Here is a 20,350-nt window from a genome sequence, read left to right on the forward strand (position 1 = left end):
CCAGCAGAATAGTGAGTGCAGCTCTGGAGTATAATACAGGATCAGTACAGGATAAGTAATGTATGTACAGAGTGACTGCACCAGCAGAATAGTGAGTGCAGCTCTGGAGTATAGTACAGGATAAGTAATGTATGAGGACATAGAATAGTGAGCCCACACAACGCATTACAAGAGGAATTATAACTCATGGATAAAAGAATGAAGCCGTCAGTACGGTATGGATTTCTGTGGAGGGTTTTTAGAAGAGGAGGCATAAAGACGTAACCACTGACACACAATCCTGCGGCAGGCAGGGAGCCGGTTCTATTTTCCGCTTCATGTGACTGTCCCACTTAAAATGCTGAGATGTGGAGCGGCTGCAGCCCGACAGCGTCACGCGGTTTATTGTGGTTTGCAGATTAGCTAACAATGCCTGGATTTCAGCATCTTGCTGTAGCTGAACGGCATGGGGGGAGGGGAGCCCTGACTGCACCTCCGCACAGATGCCGCATAACGGCAAGGCTGCCTTTTAATTCTAAAAAGTGCCCTCATGTGGAAATGGTTTTCATGAAATATTTAATTTCAGAATGTAAAGTTCTGGCACACATGACTTATCTGCAGCACGGTGACGCGGGCGAGCACACAGAAGTCTAATTATAGTCTCAGAGAGAGAACATGCGGCTGTGTCCTCGTGTGCGAGCGTCACTTAACCACTTCAGCCCCCAGAGCTTAAACACCCTGAAAGACCAGGCCACTTTTTACACTTCTGACCTACACTACTTTCACCGTTTATTGCTCGGTCATGCAACTTACCACCCAAATGAATTTTACCTCCTTTTCTTCTCACTAATAGAGCTTTCATTTGGTGGTATTTCATTGCTGCTGACATTTTTACTTTTTTTGTTATTAATCGAAATTTAACGATTTTTTTGCAAAAAAATGACATTTTTCACTTTCAGTTGTAAAATTTTGCAAAAAAAACGAGATCCATATAGAAATTTTGCTCTAAATTTATTGTTCTACATGTCTTTGATAAAAAAAAAAATGTTTGGGTAAAAAAAAAATGGTTTGGGTAAAAGTTATAGCGTTTACAAACTATGGTACAAAAATGTGAATTTCCGCTTTTTGAAGCAGCTCTGACTTTCTGAGCACCTGTCATGTTTCCTGAGGTTCTACAATGCCCAGACAGTACAAACACCCCACAAATGACCCCATTTCGGAAAGTACACACCCTAAGGTATTCGCTGATGGGCATAGTGAGTTCATAGAACTTTTTATTTTTTGTCACAAGTTAGCGGAAAATGATGATTTTTTTTTTTTTTCTTACAAAGTCTCATATTCCACTAACTTGTGACAAAAAATAAAAACTTCTATGAACTCACTTTGCCCATCACGAAATAACTTGGGGTCTCTTCTTTCCAAAATGGGGTCACTTGTGGGGTAGTTATACTGCCCTGGTATTCTAGGGGCCCAAATGTGTGGTAAGGAGTTTGAAATCAAATTCTGTAAAAAATGACCAGTGAAATCCGAAAGGTGCTCTTTGGAATATGGGCCCCTTTGCCCACCTAGGCTGCAAAAAAGTGTCACACATCTGGTATCTCTGTATTCAGGAGAAGTTGAGGAATGTGTTTTGGGGTGTCTTTACATATACCCATGCTGGGTGAGATAAAGATCTTGGTCAAATGCCAACTTTGTATAAAAAAATGGGAAAAGTTGTCTTTTGCCAAGATATTTCTCTCACCCAGCATGGGTATATGTAAAATGACACCCCAAAACACATTCCCCAACTTCTCCTGAATACAAAGATACCAGATGTGTGACACTTTTTTGCAGCCTAGGTGGGCAAAGGGGCCCATATTCCAAAGAGCACCTTTCGGATTTCACAGGTCATTTTTTACAGAATTTGATTTCAAACTCCTTACCACACATTTGAGCCCCTAGAATGCCAGGGCAGTATAACTACCCCACAAGTGACCCCATTTTGGAAAGAAGAGACCCCAAGGTATTCGCTGATGGGCATAGTGAGTTCATAGAAGTTTTTATTTTTTGTCACAAGTTAGTGGAATATGAGACTTTGTATGAAAAATAAAAAAATAAAAAAAATAAAAAAAAAATCATCATTTTCCACTAACTTGTGACAAAAAATAAAAAATTCTAGGAACTTGCCATGCCCCTCACGGAATACCTTGGGGTGTCTTCTTTCCAAAATGGGGTCACTTGTGGGGTAGTTATACTGCCCTGGCATTTTCCAGGGGCCCTAATGTGTGGTAAGTAGGTAAATGACCTGTAAAAATCCTAAAGGTGCTCTTTGGAATGTGGGCCCCTTTGCCCACCTAGGCTGCAAAAAAGTGTCACACATGTGGTATCGCCGTATTCAGGAGAAGTTGGGGAATGTGTTTTGGGGTGTCATTTTACATATACCCATGCTGGGTGAGAGAAATATCTTGGCAAAAGACAACTTTTCCCATTTTTTTATACAAAGTTGGCATATGACCAAGATATTTCTCTCACCCAGCATGGGTATATGTAAAATGACACCCCAAAACACATTCCCCAACTTCTCCTGAGTACAGCGATACAAGATGTGTGACACTTTTTTGCAGCCTAGATGCGCAAAGGGGCCCAAATTCCTTTTAGGAGGGCATTTTTAGACATTTGGATACCAGACTTCTTCTCACGCTTTGGGGCCCCTAGAATGCCAGGGCAGTATAAATACCCCACATGTGACCCCATTTTGGAAAGAAGACACCCCAAGGTATTCAATGAGGGGCATGGCGAGTTCATAGAAATTTTTTTTTTTTGGCACAAGTTAGCGGAAATTGATATTTTTTATTTTTTTCTCACGAAGTCTCCCGTTCCGCTAACTTGGGGCAAAAATTTCAATCTTTCATGGACTCAATATGCCCCTCACGGAATACCTGGGGGCGTCTTCTTTCCGAAATGGGGTCACATGTGGGGTATTTATACTGCCCTGGCATTCTAGGGGCCCTAAAGCGTGAGAAGAAGTCTGGAATATAAATGTCTAAAAAATTTTACGCATTTGGATTCCGTGAGGGGTATAGTGAGTTCATGTGAGATTTTATTTTTTGACACAAGTTAGTGGAATATGAGACTTTGTAAGAAAAAAAAAAAATAATTCCGCTAACTTGGGCCAAAAAAATGTCTGAATGGAGCCTTACAGAGGGTGATCAATGAAGGGGGGGTGATCAATGACAGGGGGGGTGATCAATGACAGGGGGGGTGATCAATGACAGGGGGGGTGATCAATGACAGGGGGGGTGATCAATGACAGGGGGGGTGATCAATGACAGGGGGGGGTGATCAATGACAGGGGGGGGTGATCAATGACAGGGGGGTGATCAATGACAGGGGGGTGATCAATGACAGGGGGGTGATCAATGACAGGGGGGTGATCAATGACAGGGGGGTGATCAATGACAGGGGGGTGATCAATGACAGGGGGGTGATCAGAGAGTCTATATGGGGTGATCACCACAGTCATTGATCACGCCCCTGTAAGGCTCCATTCAGATGTCCGTATGTGTTTTGCGGATCCGATCCATGTATCCGTGGATCCGTAAAAATCATACGGACATCTGAATGCAGCATGACAGGGGGAAGTGATCAATGACAGGGGGGTGATCAGGGAGTCTATATGGGGTGATAACCAGTCATTGATCACGCCCCTGTAAGGCTTCATTCAGACGTCCGTATGCGTTTTGCGGATCCGATCCATCTATCAGTGGATCCGTAAAAATCATGCGGACATCTGAATGGAGCTTTACAGGGGGTTGATCAATGACAGGGGGGTGATCAGGGAGTCTATATGGGGTGATAACCAGTCATTGATCATGCCCCTGTAAGGCTTCATTCAGACGTCCGTATGCGTTTTGCGGTTCCGATCCATCTATCAGTGGATCCGTAAAAATCATGCGGACATCTGAATGGAGCTTTACAGGGGGTTGATCAATGACAGGGGGGTAATCAATGACAGGGGGGTAATCAATGACAGGGGGGTAATCAATGACAGGGGGGTAATCAATGACAGGGGGGTAATCAATGACAGGGGGGTGATCAGGGAGTCTATATGGGGTGATCACCACAGTCATTGATCATGCCCCTGTAAGGCTTTATTCAGACGTCCGTATGCGTTTTGCGGATCCGATCCATCTATCAGTGGATCTGTAAAAATCATGCGGACATCTGAATGGAGCTTTACAGGGGTGTGATCAATGACAGGGGGGTAATCAATGACAGGGAGGTGATCAGGGAGTCTATATGGGGTGATCAGGTGTGATCAGGGGCTAATAAGGGGTTAATAAGTGACGGGGGGGGGTGTAGTGTAGTGTAGTGTAGTGGTGCTTGGTGGGACTTTACTGAGCTACCTGTGTCCTCTGGTGGTCGATCCAAACAAAGGGGACCACCAGAGGACCAGGTAGCAGGTATATTAGACGCTGTTATCATTAAAAAAAAACACATCTCCAGCCTGCAAGCGAACGATCGCCGCTGGCAGGCTGGAGATCAACTCTCTTACCTTCCGTTCCTGTGAGCGCGCGCGCGCCTGTGTGCGCGCGTTCACAGGAAATCCCGGCTCACGCGAGATGACGCGTATATGCGTCGCTGAGCGCAGGGCTGCCACCTCCGGAACGCGAATCTGCGTACAGCGGTCCGGAGGTGGTTAAAGGGCAACCCCCACCCAGCATCTAAATACAATATGGCTATATATATATCTGTGGCAAACCTAGCCACTTATCGAATGTCTTTCTTGTCTGTACCTCTTCACCTCCCCCCTTTTCCTGTCCCATTGTTTCCCCAGCAGGGTGTTGTCTCAGGGACACTGGGAGACCTGTGTAAAATAGCTGCAGTGTCCTCCCTCAACCTCCCATCAGCCCTTGCTATTGTCTGACCCCACCTTTCCTTGTACCATAGTAATCTATGTATTGTATGTAAATGAGGCTGTTGGAGGTTTGAAACCAGGTGTGCATGCCTAGTAAAGTCAGTTGACTCCCAAACTGTGTGTCGTCCAGTCACTGGGGAAATTGTCTCTTGGTTATTGACCTGCTTCTTCAGCTACAAGGGGATTTAAGTGAAGATATTGAGGGTATACCGTGAAGCTCCGCAACAATTGGTGGCAGCGGCGGGATACAAGCCTTGCAGCACAGCAAAGCAGCAGTTTGTTCGGATATACCGGAGTTCGAGAATATGTGCAGTCATTCGAACGAACAGTGAATGGAGACGAATTATGCAACATTGAAACGAACTACGTTAAAGGAATTATTGGAAGCAAGGGGAAGAATAGCCAGCAACAAAACCAAAGCTACTCTGGTGGCCGAACTCATGGAGGGGGACAGAGCGACCACTGCGGCAGCTCCACAGGAGACAGAGCCAACAGAATTTACAAGAGAGCTCAATAGCAGGTTAGCTTTTTACCCAAACACCCCCTCCATGGAGACACTGGAAAGACTGATAGCAGATGTACACGAGTACATTGTAGCGAAGCAAAACGCTATTCAGCGAGTCGGGGAAGGAGCCCCAGCGCCCACCAGCACTACCCAGGGAAAAGCTAAGATTCCCTACCAAGCTTTTATAAATTACACAGAAGGAGAAAGTGATATTGACGAATACCTACAGGATTTCGAAAGGTTGTGCCAGCTACACGACATCAGCCCAGCCGACCAAGTACCCCTGCTGGCAGGTAGATTGTCAGGCCGCGCCGCAGAGGCATACCGGACCGTCCCAGACGAAGACATCAGGAATTATCCCAAAGTCAAACAAGCCATCCTAGCATGGTATGCCATTACCGCTGAGGCATACCGACTCAAATTCCGGGACATCAAGAAACAAACAAAAGACTCACACACTGAATGGGCACACCGACTACAACGAGCCGCCAAGGGGTGGATGGAAGCGGCACGGGTCACCACTATGGAAGAGATGTTCCAGTTAATAGTAATGGAGCAGTTTTTTAATGGACTAACCACAGAACTTCAAAATTGGGTACGAGATCGCAAACCCCGTACCCTACCAGAGGCAGCCAAGCTAGCTGACGAGTTCCAAGACACCAGGCGAGACCAACGCACACCACACCGGACCACGTATGGATCTACCACCCCTCTGCCAGCAGTGACTACCTTGGCTCACCCACGACCAGCCGCGAGCCACAACCCGTACCCTGCTAGGTACAATACCCGACCACCGATCCGCTGCCACACCTGCAACCAACAGGGGCACATCCAGAGAGACTGCCCACGTAACCGACCTCGCCAGAACTGGAACCACCAGGGTCCTCCTCCCCCCAATCGGGCTGCAGTACACTGCTGCCAAAGAGAATCTGTGCTCCCAACATCCACAGTCACCTCAATAGAAGAGCCTCTGGGGATCCTACACGAGGTAAACCCCATACAAGCCGCCTCAGACAACCGCCAAGGGCACCGCCAGGTGGTACACATGTAGGGGAAGAGTATACAAGGATTACGTGACTCTGGGGCCACGTTAACCCTGGTCCAAAATCATTTGGTGCCTAAGCACACCCTCACCGGAGACTGTGTAGCTATACGGGTGGCAGGGGGAGCAATTTACAAAGTTCCCACTGCCAAGGTGCATTTGAATTGGGGGGCAGGGCATGGAAACGTGGAGGTGGGAATTATGCAGGATTTGCCCGCTGATGTTATTTTGGGCAACGACTTGGGGGAGCTCACCTCTGCTTTTGTCCCTCAACCAACTATCCAAGAGGCCTACCCGGTTGTTACCCGGCAGCAAGCACGCACCACGGCTCCTTCCGATCACTCTGAGGCTCAGGTAAACAATATGCCACACACCCCTCCTATTCTACCCTGGGATGCCCCCCTGGAATTTGGCAGTGAGGTGGCCCTAGATCCCTCCCTGCAGGTATATAAAGATAGGATAAACAAGGACCAAGGAGGGTTGGAGGGAGAGAGATATGCTTGGGACAAAGGTCTCATATACCGCTATGCAGAGAAGGTAGTAGCAGGGTCCATACCCGTGCCCACTAAGCAGTTAGTGGTACCCCGAAAGTATAGACAAGAGTTGCTGCACATCGCGCACGATATACCATTATCAGGACATTTAGGAATCAGCCGAACGAAACATCGGCTGACGCAGAACTTCTTCTGGCCAGGTATCTCGAAGGATATTAGACAATACTGTCAAACGTGCGATACCTGCCAGAGGGTAGGGAAGAGAGGGGATCGCTATAAAGCCAAACTCAGATCCCTGCCCATAATTGAAGAACCCTTCAGTCGAGTAGCTGTAGACATAATAGGACCCCTAGCGAAACCCAGTCCCTCCGGCAAGAAATACATCTTGACCGTAGTGGACTACGCCACTAGATACCCAGAGGCAGTGGCGTTGACCAACGTACATGCAGAGACTATAGCCGATGCCCTTATGCGAATATTCTCCCGTATGGGATTTCCCCAGGAGATTATTTCGGATAGGGGCACCCAGTTCACTGCAGAGGTCACCCACCAACTCTGGAAAGTGTGTGGGGTGAAACCCATCTTAAACTCCGCCTACCACCCCCAGTCCAACGGGCTCTGTGAACGGTTTAACGGAACACTTAAACAGATGATCCGCACGTTCATAGACACTCAAAAAGACTGGGAACGGTTTTTGCCCCACTTGCTCTTTGCCTATAGGGAAGTACCCCAAGAATCCATGGGATTCTCCCCTTTTGAATTATTGTTCGGGAGGAGAGTGAGGGGCCCCTTAGACCTTATCAGAGAACACTGGGAGGGAGGGGTAACTACGAATGGTACCCCTATTGTCCCATACGTGCTGGAGTTTAGGGAACGCTTGGAGGCTCTGACCCAGACGGCACGTGCTAACCTCCAAGCGGCCCAACAACGACAGCGCAGATGGTACGATAAGGGGGCCAGGGACCGCAGCTTTCAGGTCGGGCAGAAGGTGTTAATCCTACGGCCAGTCCCTAATGACAAGCTGCAGGCCTCCTGGCAGGGCCCATACAAGGTGGTGGAGCAAATCTGCGATACCACCTATGTGATTGGCCCGTGCGCTGGAGCAGGGGGCAGACGCATGCTCCATGTGAACATGCTGAAGCCCTACTACGAGCGCATAGAAGAGGTGACCGCTATTTGTGCCTCTGCCGCAGAGGACTTTGACAATTTACCTCTCCCAGATCTCCTAGAGAAAGAGGGCCAGAAAGAGGACCTGGAAGAGGTTCAGTTAGGTGAACGGCTGAGTCCCCAGGAAAGGGCGCAGGCTCATAGCCTAATAAGGGAAAAAGGAACCACCTTTTCTAATCTCCCCGGGTACACCCCGTTAGCCACCCACAGAGTAGAAACACCAGGGCAGACTCCTATCCGCCAAACTCCAGTACCCTGGCCAAACCCCTCACCGATTTGACCCGCAAGAATCTCCCTAAGATAGTAGTCTGGACCCCAGAGTGTGAGCAGGCATTCCAGCAACTAAAAACGGCTCTTGTGAATTCACCTGTACTTGCCGCCCCTGATCCAACTAAACGCTTTCTCGTCCACACAGACGCTTCTATGTTTGGATTGGGGGCAGTACTGAGCCAAGTCGGAGAAGATGGCGGCGAGCATCCAGTGGCTTACTTAAGCAGAAAACTTTTACCCCGGGAAGTAAGCTACGCCGCCATAGAAAAAGAATGCCTGGCCGTGGTGTGGGCCCTTAAAAAGCTGCAGCCCTATTTGTATGGACAACCGTTTTCCTTACTCACAGATCACAACCCGTTGGTGTGGCTGAACAGGGTGTCAGGAGACAATGCCAGGCTGCTGCGCTGGAGTTTGGCGCTGCAGCCTTTTGACTTTACCATCCACTACCGCCCTGGGAAGCAAAATGGCAACGCCGACGGGTTATCCAGACAAACTGAACTTGAAAAGTGATCTGTGAGTACTCCTCCGGACATCCCCAAGCCGATCCGTTGGGATCAGACTGTGTATGCCGGCTTGGTTCTGGGGGAGCATTGTGGCAAACCTAGCCACTTATCGAATGTCTTTCTTGTCTGTACCTCTTCCCCTCCCCCCTTTTCCTTGTACCATAGAAATCTATGTATTGTATGTAAATGAGGCTGTTGGCAGTTTGAAACCAGGTGCGCATGCCTAGTAAAGTCAGTTGACTCCCAAACTGTGTGTCGTCCAGTCACTGGGGAAATTGTCTCTTGGTTATTGACCTGCTTCTTCAGCTACAAGGGGATTTAAGTGAAGATATTGAGGGTATACCGCGAAGCTCCGCAACAATATCTAACTGGGAAAGCTGGGGGACAACCTGGACTTATCCTGTACTGATCCTAAGCTACATCCTGTATTATACTCCAGAGCTGCACTCACTATTCTGCTGGTGCAGTCACTGTGTACATACATTATATTACTTACTATATCAAGTACTGATCCTGAGGCCTCTTTCACACTACGTTTTTTTTTTCCCGTTTTGCTGGCCGTTTTTTGCGTTCCGTATACGGAACCATTCATTTCAAGGGTTCCGCAAAAAAAAACGGAATGTACTCTGTATGCATTCCATTGCCGTATTTCCGTTCCGTTGAAAGATAGAACATGTCCTATTATTGCCCGCAAATCACATTCCATGTCTCCATTCAAGTCAATGGGTCCGCCAAAAAAACGGAACACATACGGAAATGCATCCGTATGTCTTCCGTATCCATTCCGTTTTTGCGGAACCATATATTGAAAAGGTTATGCCCAGCCCAATTTTTTCTATGTAATTACTGTATATGCCATACGGAAAAATGGAACGGAAACAAAAAACGGAACAACGGATCCGTGAAAAACGGACCGCAAAACACTGAAATAGCCATACGGTAGTGTTAAAGAGGCCTGAGTTTTACATCAAGATACGGAGGCTCCTATTGCTATCCCTTTCTTTACTGTCCACCAATAGCAGCAAGGAATACATTTTACAAAATTAATCAAGAACAAGTAACCATAGTAACCAGGTCCCTCCCCTGACAGCCCCCTATAATAGGCAGCTCCTCCTCTGGACCTTCCTCTTTCTTTGCTGCTGCCACCAGATAAGTACACCTCTGTATGATACCTCTTGAGGTCTCTATTATTCTCAAGTGTGCATTGTTTGTTTTCTCCTTATTGCCGTTTGCTCCCACTCTGTAGCCTCCGCTACCCCTGCCGCTGGTCACACCCGCCCCTCTTATCTGCAGATTTTAGCCGTCCATCTCTCTGCGCTGTCCGCTTTCCCTTCCTCCATCTTTCCCAGTCGGCCGCAGGATCTCACGAGATCTCGGCGGCCATCTTGCTCCTCTCATTCGGCCTTTACTCTCGCCGCTCGCGAGATTTCGTCGGCCATTTTGTGCGCCTGTTCTTGCGCCGTTGCCCCGGGATCTCGCAGGATTTAGTCGGCCTCTTAGGGCCGCCCTCTCGAGAGATCTCGGCGGCCATTTTCCCTCGGCTTGCTTTTCGTCCGGTTAGCTCAGTCTCATCCTGCCGCTGCTGCCCCGTCTAGGGTGATTAACCCTGTAGAAGTATACCTCCGGCCCCTCTATTTTGTTCTCTTGGCCCTCTATTAGTCCTCCTGCCCCTCTATTTTTTTCTTTTGGTCCTGTATTGTGTTCCCCTTGGGCTATCAGTCATAGTTATGCCTCAATCTGACCCCCCCTCCCAACGCAAATAGCCCCCCCTCATCCCCTGAGGGAACCCTGCACACCGGGAGTGATGACCAGGCCCTGGCGCTCCAGCGCTCTGTCTCTAGTGCCATCATGGCAGCCATGGGCTCTATGTCTACCATCTTATCCCAGAGAATTTCTCAGGCCTTGTCTGCTCACCCTCCTAGAGGGAATTTACAAACCGCCCCCATTAATGCTCCGCAGCCTACCAATTTAGATCCTCCTGTATTACAGAAGACAATGACTGGTGTGCATACGGCTACCCCTGAAAAGGTGCTAAGTTCACGTAAGAGAGCCTTACCGCGCCAGGCAGAACGGGTGCGGCTATGTTAATGTGCTAGAGCGCAACATGACAGTGAGTCTGGCTCCGAAAGGGGTTCAGACAAGGAGGCTTTCGCGAATGCACATCATGATTCGGAGGAGGAAACCCCTTATCAATATTCAGCCCCTGTCTGCCCCACTCCTTCCACTTCGCTGGTCAAAGACGGTGCTTCCTCCAGCGTCAATGTAGCCAACCCCCTGGTAGATCCAGCGGGTGAGCCTATGTTTGATCCAGATGCCCTGCATCACCCAAGATCGGCGGAGTGGCTCCCGGCCGATCACGTGGGTAAATACCTAGAGCACTGGGTGCGTCGCCCCCTCACTAAGGAGGCACGTAGTAAGCTCAGGGCGGAATGCCCCAGACCTTTAGTCCCCCATAGAGTGTGCGAGACTCCGGTCGTTGACCCCAAAGTCACGCAGTTCCTCTCTAAGTCTGGCTGGAACCCCCATAAAAGGGTTGGATTCCGCTCTACACAGTTGCCAGGACAAACTGCTTGATATCTTTGGCCCCCTGGCCAAATTGTTTGAAATGGTATAAGTTGCCAGAGCAGAAGGCTCTCCGGTAGATCCGGAAGAACTTAGGGGCTGGGTCCAGAGAGCGATTTGCATCGCAGGAAGTACCAACACCTCCTTTGCGATTGAACGGCGTAAAGCCATTTTGTTTAAAATTGACCCTAAACTGGCCAACCTGCCCCTAACTGAGGCAGGCAAAGACGCCCAAGGCCTCTTATTCAGAGACTCGTTCATTAAGGACCTGAGTCGTTTTGTGGGGGCATTTACGGCCCTCGATAAGGCCCAGTCCTCTATGAGGAAAGTTTTTCAGGGACGGGTCTCCACTAGGGCCGGCAGTAGCAGGGGCCGCCTGTCCGGCCGATCCAGTTTCCACGCCCGTAGCGCGGGCAGAGGCTCCTTCAACCAAACCTCTCTTCCAGGAGCAGAGGTCGTTTCTCCAGATTGAGGAGGAATCCGAGGCGTGAGAGGAGATCCGAAGTCCAATGAAGGTGTTTTAGTAGGGTCGTTCGGGACTGATGCATGAGGAGGATGTCGTCCAGATATACAATCAGCCGCACTCCCCGACCCGGCCATCACCCTTCTTCCCGGCCAGAGGTGGCCAGTGGCGCTCCAGGTCGTTCAGAGTAACTCCCAACTCCAGGAGACCTTATGCTAAGTCCTCACCCAGACGGGGGTTTTTCGGAACATTACATCGGGGGCAGACTCAGTCATTTTTTCCATGCCTGGTCAGCCATCACATCAGACCCCTGGGTCTTGGCCACGGTCAAAGGGTTCCGCATCGAGCTAGTAGACTACCCAGACCTAGTTCCCCTCCACCGCCTCTTCTATTGTCGCGACCCCACGGTGCACTCGTAGACAGGGAAATTATGTCTCTCTTTTGCAAACGAGCGATCGAGAGGGCTCCCCTTTCCCCCGAGGGTGTCCTCAGCAATATTTTCCTAGTGCAGAAGAAAGGTGGTCAGATGCGCCCGGTCATAAATCTTCGGGCTCTGAATACAGTGGTTCGTTATCACCACTTCAAGATGGAGGGGATTCACCTACTCCGGGATCATCATCTTCCTGGGGACTGGATGGTGAAATTGGACCTCAAGGACGCTTACTTGACGGTTCCAGTTTCCGCACCATCCAGGGACCTCCTGCGCTTCCGTTGGAGGGGAGAGGTCTGGCGTTTCACCTGCCTCTACTTCGGCCGGTCATCAGCTCCTTGGTGCTTCACCAAGCTGATGCGTCCCCCGCCATGTCATGGCTACGCAGTCGGGGAGTGCGGCTGATTGTATATCTGGACGACATCCTCCTCATGCATCAGTCCCGAACGACCCTACTAGAACACCTTCATTGGACTTCGGATCTCCTCTCACGCCTCGGATTCCTCCTCAATCTGGAGAAATCATGCCTGACCCAGTTATAACGGATAGAGTTTTTGGGATTCACCGTGGACTCGATTGCAGAGTCACTCAGCCTCCCAACAACGAAGTTATACTTTATACGCAAAGAACTCTGACATGCTCTGTCAGCTCCCCATCTGTCGCTGCGCCAGCTAGCCCGAATCATCGGCCTGTTGGCTTCCTCTATTCAAGCCGTTTTCCCGGCACCATTACATTACCGTGCACTTCAGCGTCTGAAGATAGCACACCTTCGTTCCAGTGCTGCGTTTGCGGATACGGTGGTCCTGGATTCGGAAGCCCGAGAGGAACTCCACTGGTGGAACAACAGAGCGATTTACGGTTTCCAGCCCGAATTCACCGTGGAGTCGGATGCAAGCCTACAGGGCTGGGGGGGCTATCTGAGACGGGATCTCTAGCGGCGGCCGTTGGTCAGAAGACGAGACACTTCTCCACATCAATGCCTTGGAGCTTCTGGCCGACTCCTTTGCCATTCGGAGTTTCACCAATGGGATTGCCCACGCATGCATCAGACTTCGTATGGACAATGTCTCAGCCGTACGTTACGCCAACCGCCTGGGCGGACCCCACTCTGCGACTCTAGCACGTTTGGCGAAAGAATTTTGGTTTTACTGCCTATCCAAGGATATCATGGTCCAGGCGGAGTACATTCCGGGCCTGCACAACAGTCGGGCAGATTGGAGTTCCCGATACTTCTTGGATGGCAGCGATTGGAAGCTGGCTCAGTCGGTCTTCTCCGCAATATCACTTGTTTGGGGTTCTCTCGTCATAGACCTGTTCGCCTCGCGACTCAACACTCAGCTCCCTCGCTTCTTCAGCTGGCGCCCGAAAGTGGAGGCAGTGGATGCTTTTCTGCAGGACTGGTCCGATTCGCTTCTCTATGCGTTCCCACTTTTCGCTATGATCCAGAGGATGCTACTTCAGACACGTCGCCAGTTGGCCGATCTGGTAGTGGTGGTTCCATTCTGGGGGGCTCAGGCCTGGTTCCCGACTCTTCTAGAACTCATCGTAGACGTGCCTCTTCTTCTGCCAAGTCAAGTGGAGCTTCTCCGCGACCCTCAGGGGCAACACTACCAGCTCCTACTGGATGGATCCGTTCAGTTGCTAGCTTGCCGATCTCAGGACGCCCAGAGAGGTCGAGGGCATTTCGGACGCAACTAGACGCCTCCTGGACAATGCATGGGCTCCCGGCACCAGAAAATCTTATAGGGCAGCCTGGAGAACTTGGACTAGCTGGAGCCTGGAACAGGACCTGGATCCTGTTTCGGCACCTTTTACAGTTCCTCACTTCCTTATTTGAGGCAGGTAAGGCTTATCGGACGATTAACCTCTTTAGATCTGCCATTTCTTCCACGCATCAGGGTTTTGAGGGCACCCCTGCTGGGCAGCATCCTTCGGTTTGTTTTTTATTGTGTGGGTCTCGCCTGGCTCGTCCTCCCCGACCTCGTTTTACTACGACTTGGGATGTTTCTTCCATATTGTCCTGCTTTTCTTCATGGCCCAATAATCCGGACCTATCTTTGCGGCAGTTATCGGCCAAGTTAGTGACTCTTTTGACTTATTTCGTGCAAACGGGTCTCTGACGTCCGGGCTCTTGATCATGATGCCAGATCCTTTACTCCTGAAGGCGTCACCTTCAACATTTCCAGACGCACTAAGACCAACATCAGATCGGTATCGTATACCAGTTTCCTGTCTGCGCCAGCTCTTTGTCCGGTTGCCTGTTTACAGTAGTACGAATCGCGGACGAGGGTTCATCAGTCTCCTACGGTTCCTCAACTTTTTCTTTCCATTCGCCATCCTTTCGGCCCAGTCTCCAGCCCTACTTTAGCTCGTTGGATGAAGTGGGTTATGTCCCTGGCGGGAGTGGATACTTCCATCTTCACCGCGCATTCGGCGAGAGGTGCGGCTGCTACCTCTTTGGCGATTTCTGGGGCTTGTTTGGAGGCTCTAGACCAATCGCCTAGCTGATTGGTCTAGAGTTACGACATTCAGGGAATTTTATTTTCGTCCTCCCCCTCATGTGTTTTTTCAGCCATAATTGAACAGCTTTAAACTTGCAATAGGAGCCTCCGTGTCTTGATGTAAAACTGCATGATTTTCCTAGTCTATGACGTAAAGTCATGGTTTTATTAAAGACACGAAGGTGAGTATTGCCCACCCTTTTTTCCCTCCCTTGTTTATTATTATGTACGTTTATATTTGTATTATTTATTGATATTATTTATTCTTCATGCATCTAGATGATTTTGATTGGCCAGCGAGTTTGGGGTCTACGCTCTATTTATTTCCCTATATTCTCTGTTTTTCTCCTTTCAGGTTGAAGTTCCTCCAGTGTACGGTTCCAGTTCAGGGTTCGGTTCCTGGTTCCTGTTTGTAATTCCGGCCTTGGTGTCAGAGTCTCAAAGAAAGAGGAAGGTCCAGAGGAGGAGCTGCCTATTATAGGGGGCTGTCAGGGGAGGGACCTGGTTACTATGGTTACTTGTTCTTGATTAATTTTGTAAAATGTATTCTTTGATGCTATTGGAGGACAGTAAAGAAAGGGATAGCAATAGGAGCCTCCGTGTCTTTAATAAAACCATGACTTTACGTCAGACTAGGAAAATCATGCAGTTACATCCTGCATTATACTCCAGAGCTGCATTCATTATTCTGCTGGTGCAGTCACTGTGTACATACATTACTTATCCTGTACTGATCCTGAGTTACATCCTGTATTATACTCCAGAGCTGTACTCACTATTCTGCTGGTGCAGTCACTGTGTACATACATACATTATTTATCCTGTACTGATCCTGAGTTACATCCTGTATTATACTCCAGAGCTGCACTCACTATTCTGCTTGTGCAGTCACTGTGTACATACATTACTTATCCTGTACGGATCCTGAGTTACATCCTGTATTATACTCCAGAGCTGTACTCACTATTCTGCTGGTGCAGTCACTGCGTACATACATTACTTATCCTGTACTCATCCTGAGTTACATCCTGTATTATACTCCAGAGCTTCATTCATTATTCTGCTGGTGCAGTCACTGTGTACATACATTACTTATCCTGTACTGATCCTGAGTTACATTCTGTATTATACTCCAGAGCTGCACTCACTATTCTGCTGGTGCAGTCACTGTGTACATACATTACTTATCCTGTACTGATCCTGAGTTACATTCTGTATTATACTCCAGAGCTGCACTCACTATTCTGCAGGTGGAGTCACTATGTACATTAGGGGTGCACAACCTGCGGCCCCCAGAGCCAGCTTTGTGGCCCTACTCCTGCTGAGCAGAAACATAGCCGATTCTGCGAACAACTGTGTTTCTGCCCAGAGCGCCACACAGCGATGGACAACAGCTCCTGCTCCCGAACTGTAGCAGGAGCGGAAAGGGTCCCCGGCTGTACACCGTGACTCCACCAGCAGAATAGTGAGTGCAGCTCTGGAGTATAATACAGGATGTAACTCAGGATCAGTACAGGATAAGTAATGTAATGTATGTACACAGTGACTGCACCAGCAGAATAGTGAGTGCAGCTCTGGGGTATAATACAGGATGTAACTCAGGATCAGTACAGGATAAGTCTTTCCCAACAGATTCTATTACATATCACAGCTTGATCTCCTTTGCTCCAGCTGCTCCTCACCCCCCCACCGCTCCCTCCTCAGATGCTGCAGGTGAATGGTACAGTTCTAACAGCCTTCCCCTCTCCTCTCAGACAAGGATTATAGATGGGAGGATGCCCGTGTCTCCCCCGGCAGCACACTGTGTACAGCGGAGGACTGTCTTACCTGGGGCATAGCCTTGGGTGCTGGTGGCATACATGTTGGGATTATAGGTAGGGGCAGCTGTGGGGTATCCAGCGGGGTAACCTAGAGGCAAAGACAAAAGTAGGTGAGAAGTGGGATCATAAAAAGAGGTACGAAGAATTAGTAAAGGGTTATATCTACCAACGCTAAAAATACAGCTTTATTAAAATATGTAACAGGCTGGCAGCAGCTACGGCGGATAAGGTATCTGTCACGGCGACCCCGATCTGTATCTGCAGCGTTATATCCACTTAATGTCTGGACTGATAGCGGCTTCGAATACAAAGCAATGAGCAGTGGTGACAATGAGCCACGTAGTGCTGGGGGGGCTCGGCTCTTACCCGAAGCTTAGTCTGCGGACACTTAAAGGTCCTGAAGTTCTCGTCCTCCCCAAAGGTCGTCCATATACCCCCAACGGTGCCCCCATCACCAGCACAGAGGTCCCCAATTCCCAGCATTATTAGCAGCCTCTCCTCGCGTCCAGCTCCTGGGAGAGCGAGCGGCTGCACTTCTCCGATTGTCCTCGTGCACCGGGGAGGAATGATGGCCGCCTGGGGCCCTGCGAGGCTTCGAGAAGATTTTCATTACACTCGGGCTGCATTTCTGAGGTCTCGCAGGTCAGTGGTGAAATCAATAAAACTATAAAGAGGATCCAGAGCCGAGAGTCAGTCCACTTAATGCAGAGCTACGTGCGCGGAAACAACTCTGCTTTACGAGATAAAACACGGAGAGGAGGCCGTGGTCATCGTTTTACTGTCCCTGACATACTCTGTGCTGCTGGGCTGCTAAGATCCACCTGCAGTGTCCCACATAACACTACCTGGCGACACGCAGTACTCTCCTCACGAGTGGTCAAGTCACTGCCCTGCACTCTCCAGTGGCCCAATGTGACCACAGACCAGAACGGATGGCGTGTAATGCTGCCACCCATGCACATGATGACTGAGGCGACTCTTGGGGGCCTTCGTGAGACATGGTTACGGTCGGCAGAATCATACGGCTCGACACCAGCCGTACACATACAGAACCCGAATATTTATTTTGCTCACTCATATAGCGGCGTTCTATTCCGCAGGACTTTACAGGCATCATCACTCCAGGGGGGCTCATTAGTCCCCTATCAGGAGGTCTTTGGAGCGCGGGAGGAAACCGGAGAACCCGGAGGAAACCCGCGCAAACCCGGGGAGAACATACAAAGTCCATGCAGAAGTTGTCCTTGGTCGGATTCGAACCCAGGACCCCAGCGCTAACCACTGGCACTTAAGGCTCATGCACACGACCGTATGCCCTCCGAGACGTAAGGTCCGTGAGCGGGCCATATGTCCAGGAGCGGCATACATCGTGCGCACGGGAGCGCACAGCATCACAGGTTACTAGGATACTGTGCGCATCGGGCCGCCTGCTGGACTACTGCGCTGCACTCATATGATCATATTAGTGCCACGGGCGGCACGATGCGCACAGTATCATAGTAACCTAGGATGCTGCGCGCTCCCGTGCGCACAATGTATGCCGCTCCGGGACATATGGCCCGCTCACGGACCTTACGTCTCGGAGGGCATACGGTCGTGTGCATGAGCCCTTATGTAGACAAAGCTACCACAAGGCACTTACTAATGTATTGTGATTCTCCATATTGCCCCCTTTGCTTAGCTTCATTTTCCCATCTTATTATACACTGCTTGTATACAGGGGTTACAGCCACTGCTGCAGCGCAGGTACGGTCAAGCCCTCCAGAGAGGCCGACGCTTTTTCCTATAGTGTCCAAGCACGACCACCTCTGCTGGATTACAAGGTGGTCGTAACCCCTGGATACAATAATAAATGCCATTAGCTGAAGTGAGAGAAACCAACAGACGACAACAAAGCCGGTAAAGCAGCGGCATGCAGTGCCGGGTCCGGCCCTCAACAAGCGTTCCCCATTCAGCTATTTTCGGCGGGCACCACGCTTGCGCGGTCACCGCTTCCATTTACTTCTATGGGGCTGATGGAAATAGCTGAGCCAGCACTCGGCTATTTTCGGCCGCCTCATAGAAATTAATAGAGGGCGGCTGCGCATGCGCGGTGCGCCCTCATTCCATTTGCCGGCTGGGTTTACGAGATAGGTGCGAGACGGGAAAACCCCTTTAAGTCCAAAATTAAATCCCTGAGGGCCATTTTAACACATTGGAGGGCTCAATGCCGCAAATGATTCTTACATGGGCCTAATAATAGTGTCTGAATGGGGCTCCACACAGCAGTAATACTGTAGTATCACTTGTGCCCATAGTAATAATACCCCTCCCAGAGTCAGGCTATGTCGGGACACATGTCCATAGGGTTATATTAGCCCACTGAGGCCAAATGAGTGAGTAACCACAGAGCAAACCAGCAAAGTGGCCCTGCCAGTACGAGCCCATATACAGTGACCGCTCCTGTTACAGTGCCCTCTAGTGGCAGAGCATAGGCACATGTAAAGTCTAACACCCAAATGTCCTGGCAGTGAAAGGGTTTATTACTCATGTCTACGGCACATCAGAGACCAGCACTGCCCGGGTCGGCCGGCAGACCTAACCATCATACATTACACGCCCCGGCTACGGTTCCATGGAAATGCAGATAATTATCCATATTGTAATCAATTCTGGGTCTTGCTATGTGCAGAATACAAAAAAGGAAAAAAATTAAAATTAATATTTTTTTTTTTTAAAAGGATAAAAATATATTTGGACTCAATCTACCCGCGAGTCCATTGTTCTTCTGTATTTCAAGTATCTCGTGTATACAGCTCCTATGCGGACCAAGGTGTCTCCATGGTTACAGACTACAAACATAATGTAGTCTGATCCTACAATTTTGTGGCACTCGGCTCCCTCTTCCGCAGGCTGGAGGTTACTACACAAGAGGGGGTCAGAGGGAGTGGATCAGACCGTACAGGGTCTGTCCGGAGCTGTATACACAAAACGGGAAAAGCTATATTATAAAAAATTGTTTGTGGGAAGAAAGAATAATAAAAAAATTAAATAAAAAATACCCAAAATGTGTTTCTCATTTTTAACTGTGCTCAATCAGTGCTAAAAATTACATGATAACCTCATTGTGTGGGTCAGTGCGATACCAAAATTTATATACTTTAAAAATAAAAAACTTTTTTTGGGGGGAAAGGGAGTAGAATTTTTTGATTTTATAAAAAACTTTATTTTTTTTTTCCAGTCCCCCTTGCACTCATTTGATCACTTATACCATAGACTTCAATAGTATGCTATTGCGGTCCATAGGATTTCTGCTGCCTTCCTATTAAAGGGGTTTTCCTTGACAGCAATGTATGCCCTATCCACAGGATGGAGCATAGCCATCCGACCAGCGGGGGTCTGACTGCTGGGGCACCCTCTGATCACAACAATCGGGAGCCCGTGTTCCTCCGCCTGAACGGTGCGGTGGATTATGCACGCCCACTGCCGATCTATTCAACTCTATGAGGCTGCTGCAGATAAAGTACAAGCGCTCCCCTAACCCCTGCAGCCCCAAAGAGGTGGAGGGGAAGCGAGCAAGCATGCCCACCACTCCATTACGGGGGGGGGGGGGTAACAAGGGCCTTAGTTCTCTAAGCTCCCCCTAGTGGAGGCTGCAGGCAGAAATAATATCATACACTGACTGAAGCAGCAGCCAAAGAGCTGTATGGGGAGATTTATCAATGTATTTGTGCCAGTTGT

The 20,350-nt window shown here is 49.3% G+C and overlaps 1 protein-coding gene across 2 annotated transcripts in view; it reads right to left on the minus strand.

Annotated features, from left to right (window-relative positions):
• The window catches only part of FAM168A (family with sequence similarity 168 member A), a 75,373-nt gene that overhangs the window by 11,327 nt on the left and 43,696 nt on the right, over positions 1-20,350 (minus strand). For both annotated transcript variants that reach the window (XM_040426499.1, XM_040426498.1), the window contains exon 4: positions 16,641-16,721. In XM_040426499.1, coding sequence (XP_040282433.1) covers positions 16,641-16,721 — 81 coding nt within the window. The remainder of the gene's footprint in view (positions 1-16,640; positions 16,722-20,350) is intronic.

This window comes from Bufo bufo, chromosome 3 (assembly GCF_905171765.1).
Source record: "Bufo bufo chromosome 3, aBufBuf1.1, whole genome shotgun sequence".
NCBI classification, from domain to species: Eukaryota; Metazoa; Chordata; class Amphibia; order Anura; family Bufonidae; genus Bufo; species Bufo bufo.